The sequence below is a fragment of the Physella acuta genome, unplaced genomic scaffold, assembly GCF_028476545.2.
Source record: "Physella acuta isolate Inbredline_101_S28 unplaced genomic scaffold, ASM2847654v3 ptg000255l, whole genome shotgun sequence".
In the NCBI taxonomy this organism is placed as follows: Eukaryota; Metazoa; Mollusca; class Gastropoda; family Physidae; genus Physella; species Physella acuta.
The window spans coordinates 8819-34569 of NW_026731774.1; the positions used below are offsets into that span (position 1 = coordinate 8819).

The following is a 25751-nucleotide window of genomic DNA, read 5'->3' on the forward strand; positions in this document are numbered from 1 at the left end:
TTTTTTTTTTGTAAAAAATTAAACTTCAATCTCTTACATTTATTTTGCAACAGTCCTGTATTATAATACAAGCAATTATAAGCACATTACTTTAATTTGGTAATTAATAAATAAAAGTTGGTTGAAGGTTTTAAAAAGTAAAATCTTACAGAAAAAAAGCTTGAAACTTAGAAAGAATTAACAGCCACAATGTTTTAGTATAGTTTATAAAGAAATAAATACTACAATAATGTAACAAATGGAAAACTACAGGAGGTGCAAGTAAAGTCAACAACAGTTTCACTAGAGTCAAATGTGCATTGTAAGGTTTTTTTTTGTATCTGCACAGCAGATTCTAAACAACATACAGGAATCATTGAATGTATAGGGGCAATAACTTATTAGAACTGATCAATAATGACTAATGCTTTTAGTGACTTAGTACTGAACTGTATTAGCATCTCAGTTAACAGCTTAAAGCACACAGCATGCTTGTGATTAAATCAAAGACTTAATAGTGCTATAATCTTTCAATCATTTAGAACCAACAATACCATTTTACAATACAACTTCTTGTTGCTAATCTGTTTAGGGTACCAATAAGTATGCAAGTATATCAGATTTTCAGAAAACTTGTCCTTTTTAAACATAAGGTCTAGAAGTTTTCTTATATATTAATGAGGCTTAAAATAAAATCTGTTACTAATAGTGACACATACAAACCTGTGAGGGAATAAAATTCAAGAATAATAATATTTTATGGATTAATTAAAATGTTTTTTTTTTGGAGATGTATGTCTCACCATTAGTTTAAAATATACATAAATCAGAGAACAATTTTTTAAAAGAACAAAACCAAGACTGGTGAATGTTTTTTAAATAGAAGTAGAGAATAGGATAAATATGTTGAGTTAAAAAAAACCATTCCACTAATAATAAAGCACAGCTACTCTGTGCTCCACTACAGGTATAATATTAACAATGATAAAACATGGCAACTGTCTCCCAACAATATGACAGGAGAATGAAATATGAGGAAATAATGTATACATCTTCTGAAGTCAATAAATTATTTTTTTTTGTCTTTTATACACTTTTCCAATAATTGCAAAAGACATGCACATTATACATTACTGGTCAACAAAGAAAAATGCCAGACTATACAGAAAACTGTTTGTACACCATTATCTTACATATCATACCAGGAGTTGGTTTAGTAGCTTGAACAGTTGTGTTTTAGTGAAGTTGAGCTGAATGGTGACATCCCTCGATGCGTCTAGCAGGGTGGACGTGGCCGCTACTTGGGATAAGCTCGACGCTGTCCGTACTTCAGTCCTGGACCTGCTGCTGAAGACTGACCTGGGGCGTTACTTTTCAAACTTGCAGGGTTAAACAAAACTGGCATGGTTGGTACCTGCTGGCTTGGTGCTGGGGTGTCAGAAGAACTCTGGGGGAAAAAATTAAATGTATTGAAAGAACTCTTGAAAAAAATGTTTCAGCCGAACAAATTGGAAAAAAAAATGTCTGTATCAGAATCTTAGAGGAACAAAAACTGATGAATCAGAAGAACTTTAAGGAAAAAAATTAATCAGAAGATCTCTAGGGGAAAAGAATGGATGGATGAGAAGAACCTGAGAGAGAAAAACAAAATGATGTGTTAAGAAGTGCATCACTTAATTAACAGCAAGATTAATCTAATCCTGAAGTTCACCAGTCTTAAAAAATGCAATTATTGATCCAAATGTTTACACACAAGAGGACAACCTAGTTTTAATATTTAATTTGTAATTAGTTACAGTTGTGGTTTGGACATCACTAGCTAATTTAAGGATTAGGTAAGTTGTGAGTTTTTTTTTCAGTGCATACAAGCAGTAAATTGTGACAATTAAATAAAAAATTGCAATATTTTAAAAAAGGGAAAAACTGACTAATCTGAAATTAATGCATGATAAGTCAAAAGTAATCTAAAAGAAAGTGTAGACAAATTATAAAGTACAATGTCTTTTAAATAACCTAAATAAACAACACAAATATGGAAATGAGTCTGACGTATACAATTTTTATTGGGAGTGTGTCTGCAATTATTGTAGCGAAGTGTCAACTTTTGTGTTTATTCTGTGTGGTAGCTGTGTGTAGTTTCATGGTCCTATGTTTATTCTGGATGGAAAATGTGTGTAGTTTCATGGTCCTATGTTTATTCTGGATGGAAAATGTGGGTAGTTTCATGGTCATGTGTTTATTCTGGGTAGTAAAACAATTCTGTCAGAAGATATACAAGAATTTTAAAAAACATCTAGAGATTTTTAATTCTTTAAAAAAAGTTTATGCTAAAACATAAGACATACTTTATATTTTTACCACAAGTGTTTCAAAATATTAAGAGAATAGTTAAAACAGGCAGACATTTAAAGTAATTAAAACAACTGCTGAAATTAGCAGTCTTACAAGTAAGAGAAAAAAAAGGAAAGAAAAGAGATAAATTACAATGCATTATAAAATATACCAATATTACAGATAATTTAACAGTAAATTGATGAAAGAAAAGAGATAGCCATAACATTTTCACAATAAATTCATAAATTGGTGCAGAGAATTGAAGAAAATATAGTACAACTACAATATTTGTTGTTAATATTAGTTAAGACCTGTATTGACCAGAAGATGTTTGCATTCCAATAAACAATTTGAAACATTTGATTGCAGTTAATCTTAGTGAGTGATCTCTACAAGAACTAAAGTAAATGTTTAAATGTATGCAAAAATCATGCAGAACATATCTTCAAAGTGTCTTATGGCCATTCACAGGTCAAGTAATATTCCTCTAACATACCTCCATTGGCCCTGAGTGCATGTGTGCTTTGAACAATGCAACTGTTTTTTTTTTTTAAAAAGCATGGTTTGAGACCATTTGAGTGTCAGCTATTGACTTTCTGACACTGTTAGCTTTTTATTCTAGACAACCCATGCTTAATTATTTAAATTTATTTCAACCATTATATAATAACATGCACAGTACCAATCAAAATAAGCATATGGGTGCCTCAAAACCTAATTCAAAATTCACTACATTACAGAAAGAAATTATATAAAAAAATAAAATCTTCACTACACACAGCACATAGAAATAAAAGAAACAGTTATATTAATTGTACCTACACTTTAATATGATTTACAGTGTGCTACATGCTGAGTTAGCATTATAATAGATAAGCTTATTACATTGCAAGCCTATAGTATACATTTTCAACCACATAACTTGATGCATTAATTTATTTTCTAATGTTAGTGTAAATAATATATGTATATGCAGCTTTTAAGCTATAAAATGAGTGAATAATTTATTTAAAAATATGTCAGGTGTATGCAGCCACAGCTATGCTACATGACTAAAATCTATGGTAGTCAACTCCTCACTCTTGTCTATTATTACTTTAAGTAAATTCTCCTACATTAAACATTCATTAAATACTACTATTTTAAATATTACAATTTATTAATTTAATTTAAAACTGTGTAACATTTTTTTAAAAACATAACTGATTCAAGAAATAATTTTGATGAAAAAGATTGAAACAAAATTGAATGACATCAAGTTAAAATAAAAGTTTGAAAAAAACAAGGACAAAATTTTTAAAAGACAACTGGGCTAGAGGAGTCAACATGTAAACAAGTAATGCTAGCCAACAAGCAAATACAACTGTGTGAGTGTTAGTTGTTAGCACAACTCTGTCAAAAGGAAAACTGTGTTACCTCAGCAAAATAATGTTGAATTTCTTGGGATAAAGAACTGACGGAACTAGAGCGGGACAACTGCAACAGCAACAAGACCTGTTACAATACTGCCTAGGTGTTCTACTGCACATTGGGTTTAAATTACTGCCTAGATATTCTACTGCACATTGGTTTAAATAACTGCCTAGGTGTTCTACTGCACATTGAGTTTAAATTACTGCCTAGGTGTTCTACTGCACATTGGGTTTTAATTACTGCCTAGGTGTTCTACTGCACATTGAGTTTAAATTACTGCCTAGGTGTTCTACTGCACATTGGGTTTAAATTACTGCCTAGGTGTTCTACTGCACATTGAGTTTAAATTACTGCCTAGGTGTTCTACTGCACATTGGGTTTAAATTACTGCTTAGGTGCTACTGCACGTTGGGTTTTAATTACTGCTTAGGTGTTCTACTGCACGTTGGGCTATAATTACTGTCAAGAAGTGCTACTTCAAGTTAGGTTTAATTTACTGCCAAGGTGTCCTATTGCAAGTTGGGTTAAAATTATTCCCTAGATGTTTTACAGCACATTGGAATTAAATTACAGCCTAGTGTTCTACTGCAGGTTGGGTTTAAATTACAGCCTAGACGTTCTACTGCACGTTGGGTTTAAATTACTGCCTAGACGTTCTACTGCAGGTTGGGTTTAAATTACTGCCTAGGTGTTCTACTGCACATTGGGTTTAAATTACTGCCTAGACGTTCTACTGCACGTTGGGTTTAAATTACTGCCTAGGTGTTCTACTGCACATTGGGTTTAAATTACTGCCTAGTGTATTGCATATTGGGTTTTAATTACTGGCTAGGTGTTCTATTGTACATTGGGTTTAAATTACTGCCTAGGTGTTCTACTGCACATTGGGTTTAAATTACTGCCTAGTGTTCTACTGCATGTTGGATTTAAATTACTGCCTAGGTGTTCTACTGCACATTGGGTTTAAATTACTGCCTAGGTGGTCTACGGCATATTTAAACAAAAATTTGATTTAAAAAATAGAATGTTTTGTCCACCTCTAGTCTCTAGTCAATTTTTAGAAATTAAAATTCATGCTATGAAAGCACCACTGAAAGAAAATATTAGCAAGCCAAAAAAAAAACATTTTTAATTACTGGTAAACACATGCAGTAATTTCTAACAAATCGCAAAGCAAAACATGTATCTATTTCTATAAACAAACTATTCATTAAATTCATTTATTAATACTGCAAGGAAAAATATCTTGTTTTCCATTGTTTTTAATCTGATGCTCACATGATACATTAGAAGACTTTATTTTGTAGTACACCATAGACTATTTGGAAAAGCAATTCTATACTTATGCTTTAGATAACTAAAAAAATAATCAACCCTGTACAGTATAATAATGGCAGTTACTGTATGTTTACCTTTGCTTGATAAAACATCTATGAGTGACACAATTTTTATGCTTTAAAAACTTTAACATGTGATCAATGAAAACATTCAGTGTTATTGAGTGACATTCACATTACTTATGATGCGCAAGCACTCACTGAACAAAAACCTGCATCGAGTACTACAATTTGTGCATTAAATTATTTCCTCTTTCTTATGAACACAACAGAACCTGAGTGACTAAGTGAAAGTTGGGGGATCATGACTTTAGAAACAATACCTCCACCAAATACACAGAGGGCACATTCAATGTTTGGATCATCCTACCTGGTCTGTGGTTGGAGGGACTAGCAGCTGTCCCCCTCCCTGATTACTGTTATTGCTTGTATTCAGTGATGTGTCATTGGCTGGTGCTGTGTCATTCAGATGGTAGGGAAAAACAAACTTGGTTAAAAGCAGTTCAGTAAATTAATCATGCAGTGATCATATGGTTAACTAAATTCATCATGCGTTGATCATATAGTTAATTAAATTCATCATGCATGATTATACAGTTCAGTAAAATAATCATGCATTGATCATACAGCTAAGTTAAATAATCATACATTGATCATACAGCTAAGTAAATTAATCATGCTTTGATCCTATGGTTAACTAAATTCATCAGGCATTGATCACATAGTTAACTAAATTCATCATGCATGATTATAAAGTTAAGTAAAATAATCATGCATTAAACAAACAGTTAATTAAGTAAATTAATGATGCATTGATCCATAAAGTTAAGTAAAATAATCATGCATTGATCATATGGTTAAATAAATGCATCATGTATGATTATACAGTTAACTAAATTAATCATACATTGATCATACATATTAAATTATAGTAAACATGATTGTTTAATCTAAAATAGATCAGAGGACGTAACCTAAACAAGTTATGATTAAAATTTAAATGCAAATCTACATGCAAAAGTAAATGTCTAGCACATATGTATCTAAGTAACAGTGTACATCTCCAGCATATCCTTCAGCAATGAGATGTCTAATTCATATTCAATAGCAATTATATATTTCTACAGCTTATTGGTTAACAATAGCTTGTGTATTGTCCTAATCAAAACCCAAAGCACTTTAGTTTTAGTGCAGTGTGTTATTTAACACACAATAAGTAACAAAAGTACATTTTTTAAAAATGCAACACTACTCTGACAAAAGTAGCATGACTTACCTGAAGAGCCAGGTAAAAAGACCTGTGGGGGTGTGGCTGTAACAGCCTGGGCTGTAGCAGGGGGCATGACATTGAATAAGTTTTGTGGTACAGACAGTGGCTTTGGGTTGTTCACATCTACATACTGTGGCGGCTTGCCTCCAGCTTTGGAACAAAAGGTGGAAGTAGAAATAAGGAGTGGGTATCATCTTCAAGGTCTAGATTAATCAATTCTATATCACCGAGCTGGACTCTACAGATAGATGATTTACCCACATGAACAAAAGTTGGAAGTATAAATTAAAAACAGAAATTCTTCTTCGCTTTTAATTGTAATGTTGGACATGCAATACAATAAAGTATTACATGTCAACCATGTTATGTGCCTTATTCACTCTGATTTCAGCCTGCTTTTCATTTTGGATTTGCTCCCATGGCATTTGTCCATCCAAGAACAAACTACAAGGCAACAGTTGTTTCTCTCCTAGATGGGTTGCTGTTCCCCAGTTATCAAACTTCTAACTTTTTGGTTTATTAACTATGAGCTTTACTGACAAGACTATACAAAATTTACAGAGGATTCACTTATTATATTCATTTATTATTCTACGATGATAAATGACTTATCTGTTTCAAAGACAGATAGTTTACCCATTATAGTTTAAGAAACACACAAACTGTGCAGGGTATTAAGCTGGTGTAAAAGATACTTGTGAGTGTTCATTCCTACCTTTAGATTTGAGAGAGAAGCGGTTGCCGCCAGCTAATCCTGTTGGGGGAGGTGGTCCTACAGCACTAGGTGCTGGTGCTGGGATTTTTCCTAATAAAATTTATAAAATATATTACAATAATATAAATTATTTGCCTATAAAAGGATTAAATGTTCTGGCCACAATATGTTCAACTAGTAATGTAACTCTTGCATAAAGAAAAACACTTTAAAAAAAAACACTATCTACCCATGAGGTCCATGTCTTTAGGTGGGGGTGGTGCTGTGCTCTCAGGCTCCTCAGTGCCATCAGCATTAATCCATTTTTTCTTATCAGGGTCCCACACAATCTAGCACATAAGTTAATAACAGCAAGCTCAGAACATGAGTACTAAAGATAATTTTCCTAACAGAGTGGGATGGATATTAGCAAATGTAATTGAGGCTTATTTTAACTTACTTCTACTCCAACCCTAATATTAATTCTGGCCAAATGCTAAAGCTTTACACTAACACCTAGAGTTTTAAAAACTAGTAATACCATTAGAGAAAAATATCTAAAACCCCTCCTTCAAAACATGTTGACAGATTTGTCAAGTTTCTTGGTATGTGTGCATTGCTTACAGATACCTAGAAACTCTCTAATCCTTGGATGATAACTGCTCATTACCAACTCTTCCAAGTTATAGCAAATTAAATGTAAATTTGGCTCAATAAAATCAACCACCAATATCAGCTACAAGGGGAAATATCTACTGGACCTTAGACAAAACAGAAGTTACAAAGAAAGGTGAAGGCAGACATTGTTTTTAGCTGTTAGTAGGATGATAATTGTTGGTGGAGGTATAACATACAGCTGGGTTTTTATCATCAGGTAAAATCATCTCATTTTTAGGTCGGAACTTCTGAAAAAAACCACCAAACCATCCGCCTCCTTTCTGGCCTTGGGAAGTTTTCTGGGAATAAAATATTAAGTTGGATATAACCATCCAGAGGAAAGCTTGAATTTTGCTTCTATCCTGATCATTAAAAAAAAAAAAATCAGATAAAAATAAATTCCATGATCATAAACAAAACAGCTAATAGATTTTTTCAATAAATTTTTTACATGTCTAAAACTATACCTCATTGTAATTTACTCAAATGAGAACATTTTTGTGTAGTAAGACGGAGTGGTCTAGCAGTAGAGAGCTGGTTCTGCTAACCCGTAAGTCTCGAGTTCGAATCTGGGTTCAAGTCAGTAGACTGTCCCTGAGTCCACCAAACTGATGGGTAAAGCAGCTGGGCATAGTGCTGACCACACTATCTCTTGATATGCCATGTCACAGAAACAAGTGAACTCTACCCCATAGACCGTCAGGTTTGAAAGGGGAACTTTAAGACTTACATCTTTAGCTCCAAGCTGCTGTTGAGGTTGTTGTGATGATGGTGGTGAGGTCTTATATGGTGCAGCTTTGACACTGCCCGTGCTGCTCCCAGATGTGGTCCTCCTCCTTCTGGTGCTGCCTGTTGAACTTTCTGACATCGTACGCCACCTATTGGGTGGTGGTATCACTTTCTGATCAGGGGAGAGAGAGTATTTGATTGTGCTATACATTTTTTAATATGGGGTGGGGGAGGTGGGGGATGAAAATTTAAAATGTCAAGGGTCTGATTTTCATTGCTATAAATAATAAATATCATAAAAGCTGCTTAGAAAATCAATATGAAATTTGTTTCATTTCTTCACATCCCTAAACTTATAATTTTAAAATGCCTTCAGTTTAAAAGTGTTGTATTTAGCTCATTAGCATCAGATTGTGTTTATCAAATATTACACAAACAAAATGAATGCTACAAACAGAATGTAGCTATTAAAGGACAATAATTGTTAAATTGCTGTTCCATTCATTCTAAAGAGTTCAGTCCAGCAAAGTTTGTGACCACAACACCCATTGAAAAATACAGTTTGTTTCTATCAGGCTTTATTCAGAACAATGTGAATCCGATACCCATAACACTGGTACGCTAGACAACTAATTTCTAATTATAACTTGACTGATAAATAAGAGTTCATTTCTTTCTGTGACAAAAACAGAAGAAGGAATTGAAGAAGGAATTGTTCGGCAAGTACAATATCTGATCAGGCTGGATTAACTCGGGTTAGTCCCTACAAACCAAAGCACGGAAACAAAAATACTATGTGTTAGTCAATGCATCATCTTTTCCCATGTGCACCAAAGACACATGGGGCAGATGAAGTAGAGTTCATCAGTTTCAATTACCCCAGCATACAAAAGGAGAGTGTGGTCAGCACTATGACCAACCACCTTTGGTTCTTTAACATTAGTGTCAGGAATCCAACTCAGGACTTTTGGGTTAGCAGTTGTAAGCTCTATAATCCGACCATGTTGCCCCCAACCACTGCATGCTCAACTGAAATTCTTTTTTATTAATCTTAGATAACATATGCCTATTGTTGTTCATGAACAAGTTGCTGGACTTTAAGAAATGTCCGATTACCTGATTGCCGCTGACATTGCCAAAGTAATCAAATCCACCAGTGGAAGAATCAATGACTTCCTCATCTTCATTATCATCATCATCCTCTTCCTCTGTTGTTTCATTGGTACTAATACTGGCTCTTTGAGGAAGTTGGTTTTCTGGTTGCTGGTAACCATAGTAACCTTGTGGAACCTGAGTCTGTGAGTGTGTTGCTTCTTGTGTACCTAGTTTAATTAGTTTTGTTTTTAATAAATGACCTATAAATATGGGAATAATATCTTTGAAAACTGTAAACACCAAAAGAAAAAAATATTGAATAGTATGTAAGTAGAATGCTTTAAGTTTAAAAAAAACCCTCTCTAATCATAAAATTTGATATAAACCACAAACCCAACTAATGTAAGGGAAAGTTAATCCTGAATAAGAAAAAGTTAATTTATTTTATTCAAATTTTTTACTTTGATTTGACTCTGCAAATAATGTTTATAATACCACAATGTTTTGTTTCTTAGTTAAAAATGAAACAATCCTCGAGACTAAACATTAAAGACATCCAAAAATAGATAAAGATCATATCAGTAAATTACACCATGCACTGCATCCACCAGCCATTCAATTTACAACAAAATCTTTGAAGGTTCATTTTAAAATTTTATTTACATTAGAATCAAAGCTGTAGACGTTACATATAAATATTAGTTTTATTGTTATTTAAATAATATATCACAAAAGTTCCTTTTTAAAATTACTTTGCAATATATAAACAGATTGTGTTCAATCAACACTTTATCTTTTGAGCTGGTAATAAAATAATATGCCAAAATGCAATCTTTCAAGTATTTTTATTTACTGTTTAAGTTATGTTTACGTTTACGTTTGGAAAATAAAGTGGAACAAGCAAATTTGGATGTTGATACTGGTGGCAATACAGAGACATGCTTTGTTATGTAAGGAAAAAAAAGGAGCGGAGAATGCCTTAAAACCCACCACCAGGATGAGATACATCATCCTTCACTCTGGCATCATCCACAGGGAAATCACTTCTAGTGACTTCACTTGATGTGCCTGGAGTGACTTCCCCTGTTGCCCTAGATACGTTGTGCTGTTCATAAATCTGTTGTTGTGATGGTGTCTGTTCTCCTGGCTGATGTTCATAGGGTTGCTGCTCAGCATAATGACCATAGGGGTATCCTACACCTATACCACATTAAAAATCAACAGAAATAGACAGAGCAAGGGGGAAAAAAGAACAGCAACTGCTAAAAAAGCACCACAAGATTACCCTCAGCACATTTTCTTTTTGTTTATTTTTTTTTGTTTGACAATAGGACACTAAATTTTTTTTTTTAATTTAGTAGTTAATGTGTGTCCTTTTAACTCAAATACATGTATCATACTTCAAGACTCTAGACCCAACCCTAATCTTATCAATGATACCAGCCAGCTTTTTATTTGTTTTGAGGGCTAGCTCACAAACAAAAAATATCAAAATTCATAACCACCTAAAGAAAATGGCTTTTAACTTAATTCCACCACCATTCTTAAAAAGATACTACAAGGTTACATAATTAAGCTAAATTAATTTTTATTATTATATTGGTGTAAAAAAAGTAAGAAATAGTTGTTTGTCAAAATAGATAATTTTATGCAAGCAGGAAATGCATTAAAACAGAGTATATTTTTTAAAAATAATTTTTAAATGCCAATAAAAGTGTTTAGGAAATTAATAAAACAAGGACCACATTAATTTTTAGTATTTTTTTCATTAAAATATTGGTAGAACAGTAATAGTTTTTTTTATAATTCTCAAATTAATTTTTAACAAAACTTCTTTGTAGATGAAAACTGTTTTAGTTTTAACTGTCTTTAAAATTTATTATTTTCTGACAGATTATAGTTGTTATATGATTTTTTGAAAAAAATAAAAATAACCAATAGTTAAATATGTTCAAAACAAAATATTCTGAGTAAAATTCAGAAAAAAAAAAGGTAGAGTGCCCATGGTATTGTTAAGACCCACATGCACAAACAAGAGAACCAACTAACCCTGTTGCCACTGGCTGTAGTCATAAGCTTGCTGAGAGTAACCAGCGTACGCTCCATCAACTTGGTGGTGAAACTGCTCCACCCCTTGGGTGGGTGCAGTGTCTTGACCTTGAACTGAAGATGTGACATCTTGACCTGCATAATAGCCTGAAGAAAGCTGATCTGGTCCTTGCTGAATCACTGGTTGATAAAGCTAAATAAAAAAATTATAAATAAATTAAGGTAGGAATTTCTATTTAAACTTAACACCTATATGACAAAAACATTTAGTGTAAAAATTCCAAATTAATGAACAACTTGTTTTTTAGAGGGAATGTCACTAGTACATTCATTTTACTATGCCATCATTATTCCTACTGGATCACTCACATGCTGTTGCTACACATGGAATTACTTTTAACATTAAATCTGACCCCACTACATCTACTGAATCATCCACCTGCTATAATAAAGTTAAATCTGACCTCACTATATCTACTGAATCATCCACCTGCTATAATAAAGTTAAATCTGGCCCCACTATATCTACTGAACAACCCACCAGCTATTATTAAAGTTAATCTGACCCCATTATGCCTACTGAATCACCCACCTACTATTATTACTTTTAACGTTATATCTGACCCAACTAAGCCTACTGAACCACCCACCTGCTGTTGCCTATACACATCACCAGCTCCACTCTGGGGTGCTATCACACTGGCCTCTGCCCCATTGGGATACCCATGTGAGTTGTAGTCCCCACTCTCACTGCTGGTTGTGGTGCCAGCAAACCCAGCAGGTGTAGCTGTACCTGACACTGGCTGTATGGATCCATCCTACAGAGTTGACATTTATCAATTTCATTTAAATATTAAAAATAGGTTAAGAGTCATTCTTGAAAAAATTAGCACTATGTAGTATATCTTCTGTACAACCGCTAACCCGAAAGTATCAAGTTCAGATCTCGTATTAGGGTCCCTGAGTCCACCAAAAAGGTACCTGACTCAAGCTAGGGAAAGTAAAGGTGGCTGAGAACAGAGCAGACCACACTATTCCTTCATATGCCAATGTCACAAAAACAGCTGAACTCTACTTAATAAAGACATAACATATAAGACAATTTAAGTGGTTTATCCATTTACACTGGGCATACCTCATACGCCAGAGATATTTTTTCCAGCTGTTTGATCCAAAGTGGGTCCTCAGCATCCTCATATGACTGCAAACGTTGAGGGTCTGAAAACTTCAACTTGGTGGAAAGCTGGGGGGAAAAATATCTTTAATGGCATGTGTACTGTTAAAAACAAATTTTACACATTTAATTGAAAATTGAAAAATAAACTTTTGTTGGTTTGCTTTGCCAATCCCCAACCCCCCCCCCCCCCCCCCCCAGGTAATTTTAAAAATTGTTATAGATGTAATATCAGTTTTTTTTTATAAAAATCCTAACAAGACAATACAGTATGTACCAAGGTTTAGCTCAAAAAAAAAAACCTGTCAAATTGATGTCTTTCATCTGATCACACTAATTTCTTTTAAAAAAAATACTTGCTTTACATAGGAAATAATTGATTGGGGGATGGTTGATCCTAATTAAATGTTAAAATGTGTCAAAAAATAGGAACCTGGTAGACAAGTTTAACAAAGGCAGGCTGGAAGTATGCTGGGTACTGCTGAATGTTGGCTGCTATCACTTCCAGATAATGCAGAGCTTCTTGAGACATACCATAGTCCACCAGTTTACAGGCATACAGATACTTGTATATCTAAGTGAAAAAAAAAAACTTGTTTCAGTTCTACAGATACTTGTAGCCTATATCTAATTGAAGAAAAATATAAATCATGTTTCATTTCAATGACGGTTTAAAGAAGTAGCTACGTTAACCAAGTTACAGTAAAACCAAGAATCTATATATACCTGTTTGAGAATTTATGTATTGTGTAAGACTACATTAATCCTATGGATTTTTAAGGGATTAAAATCAAGTTAATGTGGAAGACTTACCTGAAAGTGGGGTAAACAAAAGACAGCATTTCCTAATACTTGAGCATACTCATACACTTCAGTGCACTGTATGGCATTGTTACTCGCAAATTCATTCAATGGTAAACTGAAAAAAAAAAAGAAAATATGAATGAACGTTAAAATATTTAATGAGCACAATTTATTTTTCAACTAAGTTGATGTCGATTCTTCTTCTTCTTCGTTCTTAATTATTAGTGTTGGAGAGGATCGAGATTTATCTGCCAGTGGGTTTGAACTCGAGACTTTGTTCGAATTTATCAACCATGAGCTTTTTGCCGACTCGACCACACCTCCAACACAATTAAGCGTTACGTGTCAACTGGTTATGCGCCATTGAGGCCATTGACTCCGATTTCAGCCTGCTTTTCTTTTTGGATTTGCTTCCATAGCCTTTGTCCAACCAAGAACAAACTACAAGGCAGCAGTTGTTTTAATTTTGGAGTTGTCTCTCCTAGAAGAGTGGCTGTCCCCAGCTAACGAGCCTCATCTGCCCGAGGGTTCGAACTCGAGACTTTTCGGTTTAGCAACCATCAGCTTTACCGACTCGACCACGCCGACCCCTTGATGTCGATTAACTTTTAACTTTATCTGTTATAATTATTATGTAGAAGCTACTCAGTTATCAATTTACGAATGCTAGGCTTTCTGTGTAATAAACTACTTTACAAATCCTTTGTGACAGAGATTTTTAAAATAAAAAGGTTTTTAAACTTACTTGTGACTGGAGCCTACTAGAACAATCTTTGAGGTTTTCTTGGAATAGGTACCAAAGCTGACATGTGCCATTAGGTAACAGAAGTGGCTGGCATGGAGATACCCTTTGGAAGCTGGAATACAGTAAGAATGACGTAATGAGGATAAGAATAGAGAAAAAAGTAATCCTGGCCGCAAAGAAAACAAAAAAAATTCAGTGTTTTTGATTGATGCACTGACCTAATGTATCCCCTAATGTGCAAATGCTCTTCCTATCTATCTCAAACCTAGAGGTCTGATTAGATACAATCATCGCAAGGTGTGGTCTCCAATCACCCCACCTTTCATCTACAATACCCTGTAGGATAGTAAAAAATTCTTAAAACTATTCATGCAAATCACTAATAATGTTAATTTTATTTTTTTAAAAATTTTAAATTTACTTTGTAAATAAAAAAACGAACATTACATTTATTTAGTTAGCAAAAAAAAAGTAAACTTTTTCTTACAGTGACAGCAGCTGGCTGACGTCCTGACATCAACTGATAGAGTGTTTGTAGTGGATCATTCATTTTTATTGCGCTGTTAGCAAACCTTTAATATAGAGAGGGAAAAATAATGTTTCTTGTGTATAAATATAAAAAATACAACTATAAAAAAATTTTTGTTAATAATTTACCTAGTCATCACATTAGCATGAGTCCTTGTGTCCATTTTACTTGCTAAAAATAGGGCGTGGCCCCATAAGTGGTTTTTCATTGCACACTCAAGAGCATCCTGATTTTTTTTAAATTAACAAAATATATAAATAATCATTCCAAAGTTAATACAAAAGTTTTGTTTTTAAATCTACCTACAATTAACACAAAAAAAATACTTGTATTATTTCTATAAAAAAAATAGAACAGATAGTACCTTTTTTCTACCATACAATAACAAATGTCTGAATCTGTCTATCCAGCGCTCCCTTTCCTTCTCTGCTGTCATAATGACAGTTCTGTCAGAGGTAACTCTGACGGCTGGTGAGTCCCTGGCGCTGTTATTTTCCTCGCCATTATCCTCCTCTAGGGCATCTAAACTTGGAGAGATCTTCATCCCACGCAGGCTATACTCGTGAGTAGAAGGCTCATGGCCCTCCAGTAACAAATCTGACAAGTCGGTACCAACGACTGACTAAAAAATTTAAAACAAAAAAATATCTACTTTGAGACTAAATTTAAAAACAAACATTACACTTAATTAAATTTCAGGTACTTCACTCCCATTGAGGATAGCTTACATTGTAAACCAAAGTATAGATAGTTAAAGAGCTAAATTATAATAACCTCTGTTCAACTTCTTGAAATGCAAGTATTCACAAAACAGATATGCAGATAACATAAAGGTAATTTTAAATAAAAATGTGTTAGAAAGGCTTAGAAAAAAATACCATTAATTTTGTAATTAAATATTTTTTTTAATAATCAGCTACAAATTTTGAACCCACCCCATTCTGTTTAATAAGCAATTCAAGAAATCGCCACAGCAGCTGAGCAGACTCTCTATCTGGTAAGCTTATATCTTCTGCACATGCACGTGCTTTCTGCTGACAGAACAGCAGGACATCCTTTTTATGTGTGCTCACTCTGTAGAGAAGAAACAATCCTTTATCAACTATGACAGACAGCTTAATATGATTATTATACAAGCTTTATCATTGTTTGTTAAATAATAATTGTGTTGGAGAAAATCTCCTCCAATATTACAATTAAGTATGAAGAAGATATAGTATGACATACTTATTAGTCTAATTTGTATGAATGTTCTTCTTTAATAATTATGAGTTATTTTGCAAGAGCTTCAAATGTAGATAAGTGTGAAGTTAAAATACATTTATCAAAAGATATTCAAACTAAGCTATATCAAAGGTGCTTTTTAAATGAAGTTTCTTCTGCTTCCAACTCCATCATAGACAATAAATAATTACCTTGTCAGGGGACCTGGGAACTGCTTAAGTTCTTCAGCTTCTGGGCAACTTTCTAAGATGCTCTGGACGTCCTGAATCTCCACCATAGCTGGCTGACCATCAGCTGGTTTGTTTGGTAAAACTTTGACCAGCTGGCCATTGGGTCCAAAGCAAGCTCGTATGTGAGGGTATGTGTATTTTGGTGGGGTAAGGCGGCCTTGGGAATATCCTAACATAAAAAATGGGGTATCTATTTATATAATCAGTGTGGTAATGACAATAGTATACAGTACTTATAATTTTAACATTGTACTTATGTACAAACCAGATTGATGGCCCCCAAAACTGATATTATACCTTGTTGATACTGTTCTCCGTAGTTTTCATAACCATAACCATAATTATATGGATCATATCCATATCCTGCAACATCATAGTAAGGATCATATGGTTGGTATCCATAGGCTCTATAATAGTCCCTATTGTAATCAGTACGACTTGTTGGTCTAGATGCATGGCCATAGTAATCAGAACTGTGGAGGAAACAATATTTGTAGCTTTGTTACATATGCTTCAAAATGTTTTGGCTAATCTTAGCAATTACTATAGATTTACTGAGGTAAAACAAAATACAATTTTAAGGTGGGATAACATAATAAATATTAATATTTTTGTATAGGTTGACAACTAAAAGCTACATTATACTTAAATTTTGCAGGGAAAAAAGAAATATTAAACAGTACAAACTACAAAGTTAGAAAGAAAAATGTGCAATAATAACAAAAAGATGAAAATTACAACAGCAAAGAACATTTAATAATTGAGCTAACTTTAATTTAACATGTAAATCAATATTGATTTACTTGTTAATTTAAAAAAAAGTGCTGACATTTTACGATATTGATATTGATTTGATTGATCAATGTATAACTGCTGAACAAGCTTTTAGTCTTAAGTGTTAGGTAACTAAATCAGCCACCACCACAAAACTAGAACATTTAACATACTTCACTATACTAAATGTTAGGTTTAGGGTTAATATGAAATAGAAAAACTTTTATATATAGAGGTCATAAAAAAGACTACTTCTCTACAACTTTCATGGCTTTTTTTTAAAATGCATACTAGATTATTATGTTGAAAAAAAAAGCAACATAAATATTGTGCTGTTAAACAGGAAAGATGCAAAAGATTATGTAGATGTAAAGAGTAAATAAAAGCAGCTAGAAATATCAAACAGTGACTACAATGCGAGTAACTTCTGATAGATGATGTGACGGTCTATGATGTGACGGTCTATGATGTGAAGTTTTACCCAGTTAACGGAGCAGCTGCAGGCGCTGTTGGTGGAACATTTCCAGGTGCGGGAGACGGAGCAATACCTGGTGTGTTCCCACGAGAATGACTGTGGTTGCTCATGCGATCAACTTCTTGACGACTACTACGGCATGTTTGTTGTTGTTGCAGCTGTTGCTGCTGCTGATGTTGTTGATAAATTTCGGCATGCCTAGGCAAAATTATGAGTGATGTTTGCAAGAGAAAAAAAAAGCAACAAAACAAACAACACCAAAGGCAAGGATTCCACTTGTGGATACACGTTTTTAATAACAGATTCTACTAATAAAATGCAGCAACTACTGCTAAAGGGTAGGTAAGAAAGGAAATAAAAATTAAATTGGGAAAAAATATTAAGAAATAAAGAAAATTTTAAAATGAAATATTGTAATTAAAATACCACTGGGCTTAAATAGAACAGATTTTTCCACTTTCCACAAATGAATTAAGACTTTAGAAAACAGTTGCTTTTTTTAATTGACCTTTTTAAGACTGAGCTCCATATATATAAAATCATGCTATAACTAGCAACATTAAGTCACTACATTTCAAGACAAACAAGCTTTGTAAATACATTTCATACAACAGCTAAAAGGGTAAACAACCAAGCACTGATTGTGTTAGTTACAACATAAAATCATGGAATCACACAGTGATAAGTGCTGAGAAAAATATATTCATTAAAACATTACACACATAATAACACTGAACATAATCCACCACTAAAAAGATTGATAAAGTTAACTTTAATACCTAAAACGATGTTTAAGTTTTCTTAAAAAATATTATATTATTTTATTTTAATTAAAGATGTTACCGATGAAAAATTAACCTTTCTCAAAAGAGCATTAAATTTTTATTTTTTTTCAGACTCATATTAAATATATTTAAATACTGATCAAATTTTAAAACTTAATCTGACAAAGAATGTTTTAAAATATAAACTTTTCACACTCTTTATTTGTCTGTAACTTGAGTACTTCATGAAAGTGAAAAAAAACAACACTAAAAGTATATTTACTTACTTGGCTCCATAATATTCTTCATAATAGCCTCTAGCATATCTCATTTCCTTATCTTTGTAGTAACGATACCAGCGCTCCTTCTCCTCATTATACAAGTCCACATTTCTGTTATAATTTTCATACCCATAACCTAAAAAGTAAATTTTTGAATTGTTTTGAAACAAGGAACAAATATTTTAAATAAAATAACTTTTAAAGAAATCATACTAAGTTTTTCTTTAATATTTGACCTTTCAATACCTTAGATGTAATTTATTGTAAAAAAAAGATAAATGTTAAAAAATATATACAAGCCTACTCATCAGGAGATATTCAAACATAATAATAATAACGAGCCGGCCCGCGGCATAACATACGCCGCTATTTAGTTGTTTCTAATTTTCAATAATTCATAATTTGTGAATTCGACAGTACCAACGCTGACACTGAAAATATTTCTTTAAAACCCTCCCCCCCCTACGTTTAAAATCGTTGGCTCTGCTTGTAAACATTTAGAGTGAACACAGCTCACTAAAACCATGTAGGGGTGGGGAGGTAGGGAGAGCGTTTGCAGCTTGTTTTCTAACGGCTCGAAGAGGAGAATTATATATATAGATGAGGTTAAAGGACATCCCTCATCAAGCTGCAATAGGTTACCTCGTAAAAGCTTTTTTGTTACACATACCTAAGAGAATCTTACTTCTAGTTTTAAAGTACTTAAGTTTTTGAGCCTTATATAATATTCAGATATAAATTAAGATATAAATAAGACTTTCTTCAATTTGAGTTATCAAGTAATTATCAACAGCTGAAATGTGTAAAAATTACATCCACTTCTTTCAATGGTTTCAGTAACCCAGAAATAAAATTCTTTAAGGCTGTCCACAACTTAGGTGTAAAAATCATAAAATTACAAACATCATACTAGTAGACAACCCAGCGTGATACAGATGGTTTTAGGAAAATATTTTTAAAATCAAATAATAAACTTACCACGATTTCTGTCTCTGTAATAATAATCCCTATCATAGTCAGAACGTGATCTGTCAGCATCTTGACCATGAGCTGACCTGGATGAGGGTCGACTGCCCCTTATTTCATCTTAAAGAAATAAGATTTAAACTGATTATCATCTGCAGCAAACAGTTAAATCCATACAGGAAGTATAAAACTCCAAACATAATGTAAACATAATAACTAAAAGTGTTGTTCTTTATAATAAATAATACATAATTTTGTTTTAGATTCAATTATGGCTCTGCTAAAAAGGATAGTTAACTAATAAATTAGGCTTTACAAATGTCATCAAAAAATTTATAATGTACAAAAGCGCTTTTTATGATAATTATTAAAAACAATTTTCAAAATACAAGACAATTATATATTCAGTAACCTAGTGAACAATAAGTTTTTTATATATATATATTTTTTAACAATGGTCAGTTTGAAGCAAATTTAAATTGCGGCGGGTAAAATGCATTCTACTCATAACCAACCTTACCTTGTCTAGAACGAGGGCGGTCATATCTTTCATCAAATGAGCTATCACCATAGTCTCTGTAGCTAGTTCTTTGTCTACGATACGGGTCATCTCTTCCATAGTCAGTCCTGCTTACAGGGCGTTCATACTGGTACTGACCACTGCGACTTACAGGACGATCCAATCTGCCTGGTTGAACATCTGGTTCGCGGCCATAGCGGGAATCTCTGTAATCTCTTGTATCTTTGCTGCTCTTGTAACTTTTATCTCTGTGTTGGATGGGGATGGGGAGGGGGGAGGAAAGAAATGCCACTTGATATAGCATAGGCAGTCGAAGTATTTAAGAAGTATCACTTTATGCAAGATATGTAAGAAACTGGAACTGGCACATTTATAGTTATTAATAGGTTTATCAAATTTAAACTCTAGCTATTCTTTAGTTCAGTAATGCTTGATCATATACTATCATATTATTACTATTAGTTTTATAAGTGTAGAACTTAATATTAACATAATAGGCTGTTATTGCCAGATTAATAGAATTTTGTTATACCTTCTGATATGGTGGAAACAAACTGCTTTACATAATATGTAATTTAAAAGCAGGATTGACATACAAGGGTTAACACAAATAAAATGCAGGTACAACAAAAATCAACCAACATACCTAGGCTCATCAATCACAGCATCTATCTCATCCAAGGAGTCAAAAGAACGATTTTTGTCTTCTCTCGATCTCCCATCTCTACCTCTTTCTGATCTCCTCTCACTTGACCTGCTTGTTGACTAGTCAAATTAAACATTAAATGTTAGTTTTTTGTCAAATTTAACTGCAGTTTGAGTGATGAAAGTTTTAGCTTCTTTGTCTCTCAATAATATGTCAGTGTTAAAAAGTTTTGTATTTACTACTTTATTATCTAGACTGGTTAATAAATCAATCAAATAAAAAATTTGCAGGTGAAGTAGAGTTCACTTGTTTCTATGACCTCTGTGCAGAGGTCAGATACCCACCCAAGATAGGTGTTAAGGGATGACTATTGATTACTTGAGACCAATGATTTAGCAGTCATGTGCTCTTCCATCAGACCATGTCCTCTCATAAAAATATAGTAAGAGACCACTATTTATATAACTATAAAGAAATATGTGGGTCTATGTATATACATTGAATACCCTTGCTAAAATTTAGTGGCCCCTGCTTTTCTTTCATATTTTTATAAATAGCTATGTATTATTTTTAAAGCAAAAAAAAATTTCTTTACAGACATTTAAAACTTTTAACAATTTCTATTATTTTATAATAGGCCTTTAAACAAAACCTAATTAGATAACTCAAAGCACTAGCTAACCTAATGAATGCACTGAAGTGTGTGTTATAGGGCAAACAAGATTATATTGAATTTTTAAAAAATTAAGCCAACATAATTATCTCAAAGTTTATGTTACAAAGCACTGTCATTGAGTCTTCGCCTATGCGTTTTAAATAAGTCGGTTCCATACAGTTGGGTGAAATTTCTAACACAGAATGTTAAACACAAGGAACTAAGTTAAATAAAAGCTTGAAAAAAAATTTTTTTTAAGATCTCATAACTATAATGGCAAAAAACGAGGTTGAGATTATTTAGGACTAGGTCTATTTAATGTTCTGTTACAGTATGAGCTACCTCCTGTTGTGTTAGTTAACGATAATAATTTAATTTAACAATAAAAAGAAAGTTTACCAAGGAATCCTCTGAATAATAGTTTCCACCAACTCTTGCTTTCTCTTCTGGTGCAGATGATTTTGGGGGCCTGGCAGATTCAGTTTTAGGAGTTGAAGTTGTGTTGGATGAGACAGCAGCCAATCCTGGAATTATCAGTGGCATGGCAGGAGCCAGTTGAATACTGGTTGCAGGCGTCTCTATGTTGTCCCAGAGGGTGGTTGCCGGGGACATGGTTGTCTGTCTTGGCCGACTAACAGGATGAAAAGCTGAGTGATGGCGCAGATGGTCACTAGATTGTGCCACCTCTTCAGAATCTCTGGAGTTTTTCCTACCAGGAATCACAGTTTGTTTTGCTAAGGCAGGTTTAACATCACTAGGCTTAATGCTTAGATCTGAGTCATGTCGACTGCCACGGCTACCATCTTCATTAGACTGGCCTGACTTTGGCTTAGGGGGCTGTGGCATTAGAAATGTGTTCTTGCTATTGTCTTGAGATTTATCAGCAAAGGGGGATTTCTCCATCTTGTTGGCGACAACAGGAGCTGGAGGTAAAAATGATGATTTACTGGTGGAAGATGCTGGGGTGGCTTGTTGGGGTGGGATTCTATCATGATCTCGTCGGTAAGGGTTATTTCCAGAACTTACAAGCCCTGAAGGAGGTGGCAGTGGTGCTGCAGAGGCATGGGTACTTTGTGGAACAGAAGTTGGTACAAAATCTTTGTTGTCTGTGACAGAACTAACAAAAGGACTACCGGATCTCCTGTCACCTCCTCTAGGATCATTTCCTTGTGGTACTTGTTCATGGTGTAATGGAGCTGAACTAATATTTGTCTGAGAAAAAAGCCTAACAGTATCTAAATTTCTATTTTCTAAATGTATACTTTCATTCTCTTTGGTGCTAGGAAAAAAAGGTTGAGGCTCCTGATGCAACATATCATGACTTGAACCTCCTTTAGATGGATGTATTCCCCCATCAGATTTATCAGACAAGAAATTAACACTGTTATCTGGAGAACTGTTCCTGCTGCTTGTCTTTGGAACTAACTGAGCTGGGACAATTTCCCAATCAGCTAGCCCAGAAGAGCCACCAGAAACACCAGATCCTCCTGACTCAGCAGAACCAGGCTGGTCACCATCTGGGGATGAAGACCTTGCACCTGTGTCCAACGGCAGAGTTTGAGGTGTGGTATGAATGTTGTGATCAAACCCAGAGTAGGTTCCTTGGTGAACTTCTTGAGAGAGTTCATCTTGCCCATAAATGGACTGTCCAACACTGTTCTGTTCATGAGAGGCTTCAGAAAGATCCACATTCTCCATCTTCTTTACCAGCTCTTGGACATTTTGAAGTGAATCTCTACCATCATCTTCGTCACCAGCAGAGAGGTTTAGTGTAGAAAGACTGGCATTGCTGATATCAGAACTGGTTCTATGAAAAGTAGTGTTAACATTCAACAACCTGTTAAAACCATACGCATCATTTCCCTGATTCTGGTCATCTGTGTTGCGCCCAAGTCTCGGTGGATCTATGTTGCCATCATCATCCCGACCAAAAAACCCTGAGACAGTACCATCGTCGTCATTGTTATGATTGCCTTGAGTGCCAGCAGATTCACTGTCATGACTAGTGGGTTGATTATTATGATGCTGTTGTATACTACTTCCTGAGTTTTGACCTTCTAAATGAGAGCCATTATCTTCTTCAGCATATCCTAAGGGCTCTTGCTGCTGCTGTGTAAAGCTTCCTCCCCAGTTTGCTGCCCCATCTGGAGAACTCCATGTGGTTTCACTGGAGGCAGCACTAACACCATAATAAGAAAGCATCTGTTCTTGATATTGTTCATGCCCCTGGTCATAATAATCCTGTGCCTGACCTTGACCCTGGTCCTCGACTTGCACTTGATTTTGCTGCTGTGGTTGTTGCATCTGTTGTTGGCTTTGATCATAGAACTGACCATCATAAAATTGCTGAGGTTGATTTGCAAACTGGTTGTATGACTGACCAACATACTGTTGTCCCTGGTTAGGGTCAAACGGGGCATTTCCATCAGACTGACCATAAAGTGCTTGCTGCTCTGCATACTGACTAGCATCATTATAACCTGGATTCCAGTCTGTTGTGTACTGGGCACCATTGTAATATTGATTACCTATTGAACCATCATTTGAAACAGGCTGTGGCTGCTGTGATGTAACTGGCTCTCCTTGTGTCTGCTGCTGTTGTTGGCCAGAGTTCCAATCCCAGGAGCTCCAGTTGTCCCAAGAGGTATGGGTATCTTGATTTGATGAAGAAACCTGGCCAACTGACATAACAGGAGCCTGTTGATAACTGTCTTGTGTTGTTGATGTCTGTGTATTCTCAAAAGTGACTGGTGTTTGAAATTGTGAAGGGTTAAAAAGCTTCACTTGCCCTACTTGGTTTGGCAAACCTTGCTGAAAGGGTCCACCACTGTTCCATGTATTACTCATCTTCTGTAAATCAAAGAGGGAAAAAAAGACTTTATAAATCCTTTGTCAAAGTAAAGTCTGTTGTCGTTTCTGTAGCGCTTTGTTTCCACATGGTGGATTGCTACCCAACCCCCCCCCCCCCCTCCTTTCTCATTCTGGACACTTGTTAGTGAAAAGTAAACATTAATCCCAAACTCTAATTCCAGTGTTTTATTAAAAACAAGAGATAATTTTTCGTAGCAAATTTTTCCTCAAGGTATTGTATCATAACAGAACTCTGATTATGATCTTGCTTTCTTGCTTGGACTAAACAGTAAAGAGCCATAAATTGATATTCCTAAAAAAGAGGGTGGGCTTTGATATTTCATGTGAGTTTGACTGGTTGGTGGCTGACACTATGAAATCTTCAAGAGATGGCTCATTATGTATAACAATGCATAGTATTGCATAGGGCCTATAAATCTAGATCTAGAACATATTACATTAATACATACATATTACATAGAGTTAGGTTAGACCTAGAAAATTTAGATCTAGTAGATCTAGAGACTAGATTCTAGAGTCACTAAAGACTAGTAGACAAGTCAAAGCATCAGAGTCAGTAGATGATCAGATACTATGAAAGATAGTACTAGATCTAGAAGATCTTGGTACTAGATTTCTAGATCTGGTACTAAGAGTAAGAAGTAGATTAGTAGATAGATCTAGATCTAGTTAGATAGATTCTCTATTTCAAACGAATGTGGAATGATTAAATGACCAAATGGTCCAAATCAAAAGATTCTGCTACAAAAATGATCAATATGTTACATAAGTACAACAACAGAATACACATTTCTCTACAATACGGCTGCTGAATACGGACGTTCATTAAACTTATAAAATTTTCATAACTTTGACAATCGTCAACTCACTACCGACAACTCCGTCAACCCAACATGACTTTTTTAAATTAAACATTTCTTAAATAAATGACTTACTAGGTAGTTTACCTGTTAAGTGTACAGAGCTGTAGATCTATTAGGCTAATATACATACATCTAAATAATCCCTACACTGGTAATAGCTTCATCTCAAAGGATATCGCGACAGGAAAACAACACAGAATCCATGCTCGGGTTTGATTACGTGTGACACTTTGTATTGCTATTCGAAACTGCGGCTATTATTCAGAAAACACAGTTATATCAATATTTTTTTCATAAATGTGAACTATGTTAAATGTGTGTTCGAATCCCATAAAATGCTAATTTTTAAAATAAAATATCCTTTCTAAATATTTTTATTCGAAAACAATTTTGCTGACGTTTTTTCTTAGTTCTAATAATAGACTTTCCAATTTGCCGAAAATTTCCGGTCAAAGTCGTCGAAAGTCCAAAAATCCTGCTCCGTTTTACGTTAGGCCTTTTTTTTTTTAGCGCAATTTCCATTCTGGAGAATTGCGTTTATTAACCCGTCATTTCTGGATGTATGAATGGGTGGATGTGTGTCCGCAGCTTTAAGTCGTATCTCCTCCTCAACGAAGCAATATCGATGACTCTAGTTCCAAAGCAATATTGTTAAGCAAGTTACGAGGATGAA

General features: G+C 34.2%; 1 protein-coding gene across 7 annotated transcripts; it reads right to left on the reverse strand.

Annotated features, from left to right (window-relative positions):
* On the reverse strand, positions 1-25306 carry LOC131938663 (protein transport protein Sec16A). Of its 7 annotated transcripts, none has more exons than XM_059296782.1 (30): positions 25209-25306; positions 21744-24194; positions 20690-20808; positions 20044-20291; positions 19536-19643; positions 18564-18693; positions 17519-17710; positions 16561-16736; positions 16225-16432; positions 15745-15883; positions 15174-15431; positions 14938-15035; positions 14768-14852; positions 14499-14616; positions 14281-14392; positions 13545-13650; positions 13165-13305; positions 12693-12800; positions 12208-12375; positions 11558-11750; positions 10499-10708; positions 9530-9735; positions 8415-8585; positions 7882-7983; positions 7278-7377; positions 7049-7138; positions 6340-6483; positions 5434-5519; positions 3730-3789; positions 1-1426 (listed from the first exon to the last, which is right to left on the reverse strand). In XM_059296782.1, the coding sequence occupies exons 2-30, from the start codon at positions 24189-24191 to the stop codon at positions 1277-1279; spliced, it is 6474 nt and encodes a 2157-aa protein (XP_059152765.1). In that variant the 5' UTR covers positions 24192-24194; positions 25209-25306; the 3' UTR covers positions 1-1276. The 7 variants fall into 7 exon arrangements, with proteins under 7 accessions (XP_059152765.1, XP_059152763.1, XP_059152764.1 ...); XM_059296780.1 differs by having other exon boundaries at positions 25163-25306; XM_059296781.1 differs by having other exon boundaries at positions 25151-25306.
* Positions 25307-25751: the final 445 nt, after the last annotated feature.